Genomic DNA, 13,595 nt, shown 5'->3' on the forward strand with positions numbered 1-13,595 from the left:
AACAAAGAAAACAAGGACAGTAAACCATGTCTGCTGAGGGTTTGAGAAACAGGTTCTGACTTTTCAGGCGAGATGGGAGTGGGGAGAGTAACTTGATCTCTTGGGCTCCGCTGGGCCTGGCATTGCCTTGTTTACTTTTTGCAAAAGACAGGAGAAAGGAGGCAAGGAACTTCCCTGGGTCTGCCTGAGCGCTGTGATGGGAGTCCTTCTTCACAACTCCAGGCCAATATCTACCTTTCCTTCTCACGCAGAGGCTTGCCTGGGCAAAACCTGGCTCTCTCCTTTTATGGCATTTCCAAACAAGCACTGCTGAGTGCGCTCCGCTTGCCAGGCCTGGATCCAGCCCTCCCTGAGGAAGACCCATTCCCTCTCACACGTCACCTGCAGAAGCCAGGAATGCCCTGGATCCTGTCCATCTGCCTTGCTCCATTTCCTGCCACTCGCTGAGTCACTTCCCAACCATCCCAAGGCCACCCTCTGACAACCTGGCACCTTCCAGCTGCTTTGCGCTACAACTCCCACCAGCCCCAGCTGACACACCTGGGAAGCTCCAGGTGAAGCTCCAGCAGGGCAGGTGCCCCCTCCCCCCCCCCCACTGGACAAAGGAGGGAGAAGAGAGAGCTCAGCTTCATGGCTAGGACATGGCAAGAAGCTCAAGCAGAGATCAACACAAGTGCGTGTCCCCCACGCCGCACCCCCCAGAGACTCTGCTTGCCCCCTCCTCCAGGGGCATCCCTCCCCCTCCTCAGGAAGCCCCCTTGGCCCAGGACAGACTCCCCAGGCCCAGCCCTGCCACAGACCTGGCGCCGTGCGGCCACAAGATTGTACTGGCTGGGTCAGAGTTGCCACCCAAAGCATCTAGGGGGCACCAGGTTGAAGAATGCCGAGTTCCGGCTCCTGTCCCCCCCTGCCCCCCCCCAGCCAAGAGAGCTTCACCTCACCCGAACCCCCAGTTACTGGCGTCCCACCCTCTGAGGTCTCCCTGCCTCCCCCCCCCGCCTTTACCGCTGCCCAAGAGAGATCTGCTTGGGGGATCCGCCAGTGTTGATGTCCGGCAGGAGAACCAGCCCTTTCCTGCTGGCCTTGCAAGAGCCCTGAGTCACCCCGGAGAGGGAGGGCCGGATCCCGGGAAGGCTGAGAGGCTCCGGACCAGGAGGAGAAGCAGGCGGGACCAGGATTCGGCCCCCAGCCGGCCCAAAGGGGGCTCTCCTCTGCACTGGCGATGGGCTGCTCCCTATCCCACCATATGGAGGCAGGGCGGGGCGGGGGGGGGGAGTCACCAGGCGAGCTAAAAATACCCCGGGCAGCAGCAAGTTCATCAACAACCCCGGGCCGGGTAAACATGCTGCGCAGCTGGCAGGAGGCCTAAGGAAGCGGGGGGGGGGGGGGAGTGAGTCACTGGCAGGCCCTCTGCAGCCCCCCTAGGCCTCACAGCCCCCCCCCCAAAGAGAGAGAGAGAGAGAGGCTCCTCCATGGGGAAGGGGGGGAGGGAGTCACTGGCAGGCCCTCTGCAGCCCCCCTAGGCCTCACAGCCGCCCCCCCAGAGAGAGAGAGAGAGAGAGAGAGGCTCCTCCCTGGCAAGGTGCCCTCTGGGGAAGGCTCTGCCCGGAGGCTCCCTTGGCACAGGAGCCCCCCGGGCACGCTCCGCTCCCAGACCCCTCCCCCGATTCCGCAGCAAGCCCTGCTCGCCTGACCTGCCTTCCTCCGGCCTCCTCCGCCCTGGGGCTCCTCCTCCCGGGCCGGGCTCCGCTGCTGGCGCTGCCATCCCTGCCTGCGGCCCGAGGAGGCTCTTCCGGGCTCAGCGGGCGGGGAGCCGGGGCCGCGCTAGAGCAAAGCCTGGGCGGGCGGCCATGCCTCTCTCTCCCCGCCGCCGCCGCCGCCCGCGCTGCTCGGGGCACGAGGCTCCGCCCCCCGGCGCCAGCCCCGCCCCGCCCCGCCCCGCCCCGCCCTCTCTCTCTCGCGCGCGCGGGGCATTGTGGGCCGGCGTCGTTGGCGGCGGTTCCAAGATGGCGACCGCGCCGGGGCTCCTGTGAGGAGAGAGAGGGCGGACGGGGACGCGGCGGCTCCCGCCATGTTGGCGCGGCTGCTGCTGCTGCAGCTCCCGCGGCCGGGGCGGCTCTCCGGGGCCCGCGGCGGCGGCGGCGCGTCCTACTGCTGCTGGCGGGCCCCGGGGCGGGCGGCCCCGAGAGGGCTCTGCCGGGCCTTGCTCGTTGCCAGGTAACCGTCGCCCGCGCGGGGCAGGCCGGGAGCCGGAGCCGGAGCCGCCGGGGGGGGGGCTGGGTGCCTTCCTCCGGCGCCGGCGAGCGAAGTCCGCTGCCCCCCCCCGGGGACCGAGGGCCGATTCCCCAAGGGGGCGGGGAGACAGCAAGCGACCCCCCCCCCCGCCAAGCAGCCCCGCAGTCCCCAGCCCGGCGCCTCGGCAGAGCCCCCCACCTTCCCCCCAGGTGCAAGAGCTCTTCACAGTTTCAGACGTATAAAAGCACTGAAAAGAGAATTGCAGTGAACACGAAGCTAAAGAAATCAAAGCACACCAACACTCCCCCTTCTTCCAGAGAGGCTTCCTGAAAAAGCCTGGCGGAATAGAAAGATACTTGTCCCCTGGTTGAATATTTCGCCTTTGCTTCCACCTAAGAGGTCAGGGTGGCAAATGGAGGCGAGCTTCCCCTCTGGCGTCTTCCTGGCCAGGGGCCGCCCTGGTCCAGTTGCAGGCTCCCAAAGCAGAGAAAAGGACATGCCACAGGGAGGCTTCTGCAGAGAAGCTTGTTTCCTGAGCAAAGACAATCTGGTTCAGCAGGAGGCTTTTTCTGTGAGATCGGCTTCCTGCTGAATGGACCTGCAGCTGCTGTCACTTCCAGTTAACAAATGAGAGGCAGAAAGACGCTTCACTGAGGCTGAATAAGGGGGTTGCATCCGGGGTTCCTACATCCTGACTTTCCCTGCCCTTGTAGTACCTGGTTTGGTGGACTCAGCTAGGCCCCTAAGTGAGGGATTCCCTAAGTGTCCTGGGGTGAGTTGTGCCAATGACCCCTCAGCTTCATTTTCTCACCTGGGAATAACAATAACTTGTGGAGTGATTAGGATTACATTTTTCTGATCTCTATGGTATTCAGGGGATCGTACGGTCTTTGGAAGCAAAAAGCCCTACCTAGCAGTGTCTTCTTCAGCCACTGTCCTGAACTGAGATGATTGGCTTTCTTTTCCTCCTCTCCTTCCAGGTACTCGGGCAGCCATGCCAGGTTCTCATGCTTCCTGCGGGCTCCCAACCGCTTGGCCAAGCCATTCCCAGCCATGCTGCTGCTCTTGCCCCGCAGCCTCCTCCCACTGGGCCGGGTGGCTGCCTTCTTGGCAGGGCCAGCCTTGTTGGGACTGGGGGCGGGCTTCAGGCGGGCCTTCTGCCAGGAGGTCCAAAGGATTGAGGTGGTGTGTGTCCCCCCACCTGTGGAGAAGGAGCCAGACTTTAACTGGGCCATATTCTGGAAGTTCCTGCGCCCGCAGCTGCTGGCACTGATCGCAGCAGTCTTGGTGAGAGCCCCTTCCTCTTCTCCCATTGATTGGGGGGGGGGTGGCCAGTTGTGTCCTGTGCAAATGATGGGGAAGGGTGTGGTCAAACTTTTCAGGGTGTGCACACATGCCCAGACCAGCAAGCCCACCTGTGCAAAGGCTGACAAAGTCAGAAGGAAATGATGCCCAAAGAAAGGTGTGTGATGTGGGAAGGAGCAGAAAATCCCAGCCTGACAGTTTGGACTAGAGGGTGAAATAACCACAGGCACAAATTGTGTGGTGTGACATTTCTGAGTCCAGCTGCCTTTCCCCCCTGCCTTCAGTTTGCCTTGGGAGCCGCAATGCTCAACATCCAGATCCCACTGCTGTTGGGCAAGATGGTGAATGTGGTAGCGCAGCACATGCGTGTGGCCGATTATCTCCGTGTGGCGCGTCGACCTGCCCTGCGCCTGTTGAGCGTCTATGGCCTCCAGGTGGGTGCTAGAGAGGATCTTTCTGGGAAGCGGCTGTTTGGCCCCAAGCTCAAGTGCAATTGGGGTCCTCGGGGTGGATTTGTGTGGGGAGATGAGGAGACTGATGTGCATATAAACACACTGGAGTCTTGTGGCACCTTAGAGACTAGCACATTGTGCATAGGTTTTCATGGACTCAAGCCCTCTTCTTCACATACATGAAGCGAAATCCTAGCAGGTATTTAAGGGGTAAATTATAAGGTAAGAGCTGAGTGACAGTGAGATGCAAAAGGTGCAGGTAGTGATAATTAGAACTTGGATGTATGTTAATTTTGACTTGGCAAGTCAAAGGGCAGAGAACCATTCACAAGAAACCCTCGTAGACACAACACAGATAGTGTGGCACCGGTCAAGCTGTTTAATTTCATTTATTCATTTATTCATTCTCTCACCCTTCACCCTAATGTCCCAGGGCAGGTTGTAACATAAAACACATTAAAACAGTTTAAAACATTTTACAATCACCAAAGGAGGTGGGTCCTAAGAATATTCACCTCAAAGTCAAAATCCAGGGTAAAGAGGTGTGTCTTCAGCATTTACCAGAAGCTGTATGATGAAGGTACCAGACACACCTCTGTGGGAACGTAGTTTCACAGTTTAGGGGCTGTCACAGAGAAGGCCTTCTCCCCCTTGCCACCGCCCCTCAATCCTCTGAGGGTGGGGGATCCCTCTCTGGATCTTTGCACCCCGAAGGGTCAGTAGGGAAGTCGGCTGTCTTTCTGTTGGGAGAAAGAAGTCCCAACAGGGAGACAAAGTCCATCGTGGCCCCCAAGCTGGCTGCTGGACGATCCATCGATCTCCCGTAGACACGCAGTATCAGCAATTAGCGACACGAGCTCCAGAAAATAGCTTGCCACATTCTGGAACTGATGCACACTCTATCAGCAGATAATTCACAGCAGAAGTTGCACGCAGGAGAGCATTATTTACAAGTTTTATTCAGCGTTGATCAGAACAAAGAAAAACATGACTGCCTGCTTCAGTGTCTCCAGACACAGAGAGAGAAAATGAAAGCAATAGGAAACATAAACATCCTGTGAACAGGAAATGCGCAGACTCTGTGACTCACAAAGCCTGCTCCCTTTTAAGGTGGAACGGAAATATCCTAACACTTTCAGATATTTGGGGCCTGAGTCGTTTAGCTCTTTAAACGCTAACAGCTAATTAGCAGCTATAGCGTGTTAAAAATCATTTGTCTTGGTTTTGCACTCAAGTGATGTTGTCCATCTCTTCCCACCCCCTTCTTCAATTTTTCAGGGGTTGATGACCTTTGGGTATATCCTGCTTCTCTCCTGGATTGGGGAGAAGGTGGCCAATAGGATGCGCAAGCAGCTTTTTTCTTCCTTCCTCAGGTAACTGGCCTGGGGGTGGGGGAAGGGTTGCTGTGGGGTGCAGGGTGGGGTGCAGGGTGGGGTGGGGTGGGTAGGTGGGTGAAAGAGAGAGAGAGAGAGAAGGGTGGAACTTGAGATACGTCCAGGGGCTTGAGCTCTTCAAAATAAGAGGAGTGGCGTGACTTGCTGCCCTCTTCCCTAAGGCAGGAGGTGGCCTTCTTTGATGCCAACCAGACGGGGCAGCTGGTGAATCGCCTGACCACAGACATCCAGGAGTTCAAGTCCTCCTTCAAGCTTGTCATCTCTCAGGTGTGGGGACTGGGCTGGTTCAAAGCTGGGTCTGGATTTCCCGGGACGGGGTGGGTGGGGGGGGGACTTGAACGATGCGTGGGATGTTTTCCGTGGGGAGGTGAGTCTGGTGTGGGGCCAAGGGCTCTTTCCTTAATGGCATGTTTCTCTCTTCTTCTCCCCCCCCCCCGCCCCACTCCTTAGGGCTTGCGCAGCCTCACCCAGACTGTGGGCTGCTTTGTGACTCTCTACTTGATCTCACCCAAGCTGACGGGAATGCTGGTGGTGGTGATGCCCATTTTGGTGGGGGCCGGGGCCTACATTGGTGGCTCTCTGCGCAGGCTTTCACGCAAAGCCCAAGAGCAGGTAAGAGAGGCTCTGCCAGTGTGCAGTGTGGGTACTGAAGCCCCACCCAGGCCATTGAAAAACCCCGCAAGTCCCCCCCCCCATACTTTCTAGTCTGTGACTGAGCTCCTTTATTCTCCATCACGACTTTCTAGAATTCTGCTTTATGTCGTTGCTTCTTTTTTGCTGGATTCAGCCAATTATTCTAGGTGAATGAGGTGCTTTTGTGTGCTGCCCGCCCCCACCCCCTCTACCAACCTCAGAGTGGCAGACTGGAGCAATGGCGGTTGTTTGCAAACGAGAGAGTTCTGATCTCCCCATGTCAGCGAATCACCCTGCCCGCCCCACATTGTCATGGGTTCTTTTCTGGAGTAGTTCCTGCCTTTCCCTCCATCCCTCCCATTTTAAAAATACATTCCTTTGTAAAGTGTCTTTCCCTACAGTGCATCTGACTGGAACTGGTTCCCGGAGTTAGCCAAGCCAGGAGCCTCCAGGTTTGCTCCTGGAGCTTGCTGACCTCCACAGTGACTTCTGCTTCTTTCTTGACTGCAGGTGGCCAAGGCCACAGCAGTGGCCAATGAGGCTTTGGGCAACGTCCGGACGGTGCGGGCCTTCGCCATGGAACCCAAAGAGCTCCAGTGAGTCCCTCCTCTCCTGGACTGGAAGTGGCCAGCTTCCTCAAAATCCCTGAGGGGAACCCAATATGTTGGTAGTCCTCCCTACTCCCACCCCAAGGTGGGGAATCTAGATCAGCTAATTGCTCCCTTTCCTTCTGTGTGAGAGCCCTGAGTGGGGCATATAGCCATCCCATAACTTGGAGGTCCTCTCCCCGCTTCAGTCCTCTTCTGCTGGCACTCTGCAGGTCTTCCAGTCTTCTCCCGAAACTGCTGGCCTGAGCTGCTTTCTCTGTCCCTTGCAGGCAGTATGGAGCAGAGGTGGATCAAGCTAGTCACCTCAACATGAAGCTGGGGCTGGGCATTGCCTTCTTCCAAGGGCTCTCCAACGTGGCCCTGAACTGTGAGTGGTGCTTGGGGGCCACTGATGAATCTTTGGGCTGTGACTTCACTGTGACGCAGCGGTTCTCTCCGTTGCTCTGCCCGTTCTGGGACAGCATGCTGGTTGCTGGAGCAAATGCACTTTAAACCTCATATGTTCTGAGAACACGCAGTTGCCCACTTGATAAAAATGCACTCCCTCCCCCCGCCCCTTTTTCATAAGTTTTCCTAACACAGCTTTTGCTAACCTGGTGCCCTCCGGATGGCTGGGACTGATGGGATTTGTATTTCAAAGTATCTGGAGAGCACGAGGTGGGCAAAGGCTGCCTGAACCGTCCCACCACCTCCACCTGCTGCCATCTTGTTTTCTCCCCCAGGTATTGTGCTAGGTACCATCTTTGTAGGCGGCACCCTCCTGGCTGGGGAAGAGATGACACCGGGCGACCTCATGTCCTTCTTGGTGTCCTCGCAGACTGTGCAAAGGTAAGGCCCTAGCAGGCCTCCCATGTGCCCCCGTGGCTGATCAGAGACTCCCCACCCCCCACCCCCCCGCCATGTGTTCCGTCCTTTGCCCTGACAAACTCCCTAATTGTGTTCCTCTAGGTCCCTGGCCAGCATGTCCATCCTGTTTGGGCAGGTACGTGGGGGGAGGCGGCAGGGTGTGGCGGGCATAGGCAGGTCTCCTCCTTCCCCACAATAACTGGGCACAAGCTAAAATGCCCCCAAGCTTTGTGAAAGGTGGTGGAGTAGTTCATGTGGATGTGGCCCAAGTCGCCCTGCTCCTGGCAGCTGAGCATGGAGGGGACTGGGTTCCCCGAGAAGCCTTCTCCTCGCAACCTGTGGCTGTTGATCTCCTCCAGGTGGTGCGGGGGATGAGCGCTGGGGCCCGCGTGTTTGAATACATGACTTTTCCACCAGAGACCGCGGTCTGTGAGAAAGAGCAGCTTGCCTGCAGCATGCTGAGCGGGCGCATTGAGTTCCATGATGTCTCCTTCAGGTGAGACCCGGCTGTAGGAGGTGGGTCAGCTGACCTCTCAGGAATGGATGTGCTCTTGTGCACAGGGCTGGAAAAAGACAGCACAAAATCTATAGTGCACAGATAGATTTGTTTTTTCACTTGTCATTCCAGGCATTTTGTTTATTTTGTAAAAGCTCAGTGGTTGGAGGCAGGATGCTTCTGAATCCCAGGTGGGGAGAGGTCCTGCTTGAGTGTTCCTCACACGCATCTGGTTGGCCCCTGTGAGAGCAGGATGCTGGAATAGATGGGCCTCCTCAGACTCCTCCCAGTCACTCAAAAAATCCCTTCTGAAGCCTACCAGGCATTGTTCAGATGTTATCAGGCTTACCTCGGCAGACACACAAGCAAGCAACTTGCTATTATTTTTCATTGAGCAAAAGATTCTCAGGGAGCAAACTCCTTTGCCAGATACGAGGCACAGCAGTGGTGAGATGTGACCATCTGCTCCTGCAATATGCTCAGCCCTTCCTGTGCACAGCCCTCCCCCCCCCCCCCGCTCTCCTTTCTTCCGGCTCCATCACCTCAAGGGTCCCGCTCGCTTGCCCTGGTGAAGCCTCCCTCCTCTGGGAGTGGCTCCTGCGCCAACCCTTCCCTCTTTGTGTCCTTGAATGCCAGTGGGATCAGCCAGTCTCTGGGCTAACCGTAGGGTTGGTCCACCTCAAGGCCTGATCTCTTTCTTCTGTTCTCAGCTATCCCACCCGGCTAGGCGCCAAGGTCCTGCAAAACTTTTCCCTCACCATCCCTGCTAACAAGACAGTGGCTATTGTGGGGCCGTCTGGAGGAGGTAAGTCTCTCTCTCTTTTCCCTTAGCAGGGCCAGGTCAGCAAAGGCTTTACCATGTTTTGACTTCCCCGCCTGCTGGAGTGGTAGAGTGTGTCTGTGTCTCTTGGTCTCCTCCCGAGATCTCGATCAGGGAGCTCTTAATATCGCCTAAGGTGGAGCTAGCCATTTGGTCACAGCATCATCACGACTCCTTTCCGAAGTGCCTCTAAGGCTCCTTTTCGGTTGTAAATCCTCTTGTGAGATGCTTCCTCCTCACACATTGCCCACCTTTGATTTGTTCATTGGATTGTTCCTTTGCTAAACCCCACACTTGCTAAACCACACGCATTCCCAGATGGGTCCATCTGTGCCCTGTGTTTCATGAAAACTTGACAGCTCGTTCACCATGTGCTGTTTCAGTTGAGTAATGGCCAAACACCTCGCTAACCTCTTCTGCTGATCCTGACTGAATAGTGCCAGGTCCTGGTCTCATGGCAGCCTTCCTGTTCCTGCCCTCAAGTGCCACCTGGCAACCAAAGTGCCAGCAAAGCTGTGTGTGTGGTGCATGCTCTGCATGGCTGGGGAAGGAGCATTCGGTGACTTCTCTTTCTTCTGCCCAGGGAAGTCTACTGTGGCAGCCCTTTTGGAGCGGTTCTATGAGCCCACGGAGGGCGCAATCTTTCTGGATGGCCGTGATATCTGCACTCTTGATCCCTCCTGGCTCCGTGGGGAAATCATTGGCTTCATTAACCAGGTGAGAAATGTGGGTGGAGTGGAGGTGCTGGTGGCAGAAGAGGAGTGGAATAGAGAAATCTCCTGCAGAAGACTGACAGCAGTGGAGTATTTTTCTAAGATGAAAAAAGAGGGCAAACAGAAGGGGATGCCGCATGCCGTCACAGATCACGGGGAGAGAGGATGTAGCTTTCTTTCCCCCAAACCATTAGAACAGTGAACTTGATTAGCAGAGAAGCATAAGAAAGAGATTCTTTCTTTAAGTGGCATGCAATTAATGTATGGAATACAGTGTCACTGGCTGGTGTGATGGCCACCAACCTAGATCTTTTCTTTTTTTTAAGGGTTAGTTTCTTTTTCATTGGATAGTTTTGTATTTGACTGTTGATTGTGGTAGCTGAAGATTTATTTATTCATTGCATTTCAGAATTTATAGACAGCTGGGCATTCAGAGAATACCAGGATTCAGAAACTGAATATAAAACATAGTATAGATAATAGGTGTAAAGGGACCCCTGACCATTAGGTCCAGTCGTGGCCGACTCTGGGGTTGCGGCGCTCATCTCGCTTTATTGGCCGAGGGAGCCGGCATACAGCTTCTAGGTCATGTGGCCAGCATGACTAAGTTGCTTCTGGCGAACCAGAGCAGCGCACGGAAACGCCGTTTACCTTCCCACCGGAGCGGTACCTATTTATCTACTTGCACTTTGACCTGCTTTCGAACTGCTAGGTTGGCAGGAGCAGGGACCAAGCAATGGGAGCTCACCCCGTCGCGGGGATTCGAACCACCAACCTTCTGATCAGCAAGCCCTAGGTTCTGTGGTTTAACTCACAGCACCACCTGCGTCCCATGAGTATAGATAATAAAACAGTATTAAAACAATAACAACAAGGATTGAAAGCTGTGGGGCTACTGTGGGAATGGGACCTTTCTGCTCAGCAGCAGCTACCAGCATGTGGTGGGGATGACTGCCTCTGCTGTGCAGTCTGCTTAGGGGCTCTCCAAACCAACTGGTGGTCATGGGAGTAGCTGGCCACATCCACCACCAGCCTGCTGCATCAAGGCAGTACTGGTGGTCTTAAAGAAGATGTCTTGGGCTGGAGTAAGAACATGAATGATCTCACTGGAAGAACTTCTAGGGAGAGGTAGGAGATGCTGGTGTTTTTGCTGAGGCGACAAGAGCAGCAGTTGTGGGAGATGTTTTCCTTGGGCTCAAGCTTCTCCCTGCGTCTTGAGGCCTCACTCCTTCTCCTCCTCCTGCCCCAGGAGCCTGTGCTGTTCAGCACAAGCATAATGGAGAACATCCGCTTCGGCAAGCCTTGCGCATCGGATGCCGAGATCTACGCCGCTGCTCGCCTTGCCAATGCGGATGAATTTATCCGCAGCTTCCCAGACGGCTACAACACTGTTGTGGGTGAGTCAAAGCAAAGGGGTGGGGTGGGTGGCAGGCTGGGTAACGTGACTGCGACTAGAGGTGTGTGGTTAGACAAATCTCTCCCTGCCTTCCCACAGCAGAGGTATTAAGCTAACTGTTTGTGGTAGGAACCTACTATAATTAGGAAAAGGGGAGTCTGTGACCACTCAATCCTCACTCAAAGAAGCTAAGTAAGGATTAGACACTCTCAGAACAAAACTAGAACTTTTATTGGTTTACACTCAGTAAGGTTCTAGCTTTGTGGTTACTTTTCTGAAAGGCACAACACAAGATCTTCCATAATTTCATGCTGCAAATCAGTCACTGGAAAGTTAAATTATTTGTAGGACAGCCGTTGTCTTACATTACCTGGAAAAGACTCCTAGCCCCTTCTGGAATCCTAACCTTCTCCTTGGTAGACAGAACCTTCTCTGCCCACAGACAATCCCTTTCTGTATCTGAGAGCCCATTCACTCTGACAGACTGACCTTTCTGAATCTATTCAAATAGCCAGAGACACCTTTCCACCCAGACAGACAGAAAGTCCCTCTCTCTAATCCCAGGTTCCTGTCTAACCCACAGGCAGTTCCTGTCTGGCTCTTAAACTGATGGCATTTAAAAAAAATTCTACTCTCTCCCTGGATCTACTTGCCAGCTTCCACCATAGGGTGGACATCAAGGTTTTGAGAAAATGTTTGTGGAGTGAGACAAGAGTCCTGATTGGGATCCTCTTAAACCTGGCAACCTCTCCTGGTTGTTCCACAGACTCGTCCTACTCCTCTTCCTTCTTGCATCTTTTTTTTCTGAATTCAGGCTGCAGTTCCCCTCCAGCCTTGGCACAAGGCAGATTTTTGTGTTCTTTATTCCATGGTGTTTTTGAAAAGTTCAGCTAAATGACTGGTTCCTGCTCTAAGTGGGTTCACGAACACCTCTAGAAGACGAGGTAGAGGTATTGGAAGTGGCATCCTCAGGGCACCACATTCTGGGGCTATTTTGTGGCAACTATTTTCATCTCTGTAGATTTCTGGCTGCCAGATTTGGTGTCACTTGGTGCCAGATTCAGGCCTTGGCCACGAGGTTTTCCCATGATGCTGCAACCTCCTGTGGGATGGAAAGGGGCACCTCTGCATGCCCCCCTCCCTGTCCTGTGCCGCGCCAACTCCAGGGGAGTGGGCTGTGGAGAGGGAAACGGGGGCCACGTCAAGAGGACACGCTTGGTTGTACTGTCTGTCTGCTTCCCCTTCATCTCTCCCCTCTGCGTTCTCTCTCCCTTCCCAGGCGAGCGTGGGGTGACCTTGTCTGGCGGGCAGAAGCAGCGAGTGGCCATTGCCCGGGCTCTCATCAAGAACCCCAAAGTGCTGATCTTGGATGAGGCCACGAGCGCCCTGGATGCGGAGTCGGAGCACGTGGTGCAAGAAGCCCTGGACCGGGCAGTGGCCGGCCGCACCGTGCTGGTCATTGCCCATCGTCTCAGCACGGTGAAGGATGCAGACCTGATTGTGGTGCTGTCAAAGGGTCACGTGGCTGAGGTGAGGCGGCAGGCAGCCTTGGCTGGGGAAAGAACAAAGGGACAAAGCGGGCAGGCTGCTAATGAGAACTGGATTTGGGGGGGGCACTTTGTGGATTCCAGCATCCTTGGGCCCCAGACCAGTGCAGCTGGGCATTCCTAAACCCAGACCTGCAGATCTTTCTCAAGTTTGCTGTACCAAAGCAGCACCTACTGGGAGTGGAAACTGGTTGAGCCCTAAAGAAATAGAATAAAATTTGCTAATAAATTCTAAAACAGCAATTTCATGCTGTTCATCCCGGTTCATTTATAGAAACATTTATAGACCACTTTTCTGCCTGAAGGCATTTTACAGCAATTTAAATATTACTACAATTAAATAGGTGAGGATTAAAACAGGTCATAATGAAACAGAGGCAGAACGGGCAAGATTAAAATGCACTAAATGCTTGGTGTAACAAAACTCTCTTGACTTCCATGCTAGAGGACATGATAGAAGGGGCCAATCTAAGCTCCTCTTATTCTTTGTGGGAGAATGGTGCTTGTGTCGTATTGACTGGTAGGCTCTATGCAGCTCTTGGCACTTCTGTTGCCTTTGGGGGCCTGGAAAGTGCTGCTCTTGTTTCCTGATCTCCCTGTTTCTCTTCTTCCAGTCCGGGACACACACGGATCTACTACGGAAGGGTGGCATCTATGCAGAGTTGATCCGGCGCCAAACCAAAGATGGAGTCTGAAGCGGGAAAGCTTGTTTTGTTGCCCTCGAGGAAGTATTACTGCCTGATCTGCCCCCATTTCACTCAGGAGCTTATTTGGATTCTGATGCAGTCCCAGAATTGGTTTGCAGGGGTGCAGAGGGCCAAGTCAGGAGCCTGTTGCCCTGGAATCTGCCTAGTGTTATAAAATACCCTCCCCTAACTCTGCCTGAGTTCCAGCACTGAACAGAGCTTTATGTAATTTAAACTTGTTTTTCAAATACAGTATTTTTGCATTTGGATGGTGTGTCTGAAGTGTTTTTAGCTGCCTCGAAACTTTGGCTTCATGAGGCCTCGTCCAGCCTCCAAGCCCTGATTCAGGATGAGGAGGCCTCCAGGCCCCCGGTCAGCCTCTCCTCATGCTTTCCTGCAGCTGCTGGGTTGCAGCATTTGGGACTTTTTAGCTTAGAGAACAAGCGAGTGAGAAGAGACGTGGG

At 54.6% G+C, this 13,595-nt stretch overlaps 2 protein-coding genes across 4 annotated transcripts in view; one reads left to right on the top strand and one right to left on the bottom strand.

The window, feature by feature from the left end:
• Positions 1–1,838, bottom strand: part of LOC308569938 (autophagy-related protein 9A-like) — a 266,030-nt gene extending 264,192 nt beyond the window's left edge. The window contains exon 1 of one of the 3 annotated variants that reach the window (XM_081164205.1): positions 1,695–1,838. The gene's annotated coding sequence lies outside the window, so the exon portion shown is untranslated. Of the gene's footprint in view, positions 1–1,005; positions 1,159–1,694 lie in introns of those variants that run through there. The other 2 variants (XM_081164204.1, XM_081164206.1) reach the window with 2 other exon arrangements.
• A 218-nt stretch (positions 1,839–2,056) lies between these two features.
• Positions 2,057–13,400, top strand: ABCB8 (ATP binding cassette subfamily B member 8). The gene is made up of 16 exons (XM_081164211.1): positions 2,057–2,217; positions 3,216–3,522; positions 3,825–3,974; positions 5,271–5,365; positions 5,548–5,653; positions 5,837–5,998; positions 6,530–6,615; positions 6,897–6,994; positions 7,350–7,455; positions 7,576–7,609; positions 7,833–7,969; positions 8,680–8,774; positions 9,373–9,506; positions 10,752–10,899; positions 12,178–12,428; positions 13,060–13,400. The coding sequence occupies exons 1-16, from the start codon at positions 2,072–2,074 to the stop codon at positions 13,138–13,140; spliced, it is 2,136 nt and encodes a 711-aa protein (XP_081020337.1). The 5' UTR covers positions 2,057–2,071; the 3' UTR covers positions 13,141–13,400.
• The last annotated feature ends 195 nt before the right edge of the window (positions 13,401–13,595 follow it).

This window comes from Podarcis bocagei (genome assembly GCF_964188305.1).
Source record: "Podarcis bocagei genome assembly, chromosome: 12".
In the NCBI taxonomy this organism is placed as follows: Eukaryota; Metazoa; Chordata; class Lepidosauria; order Squamata; family Lacertidae; genus Podarcis; species Podarcis bocagei.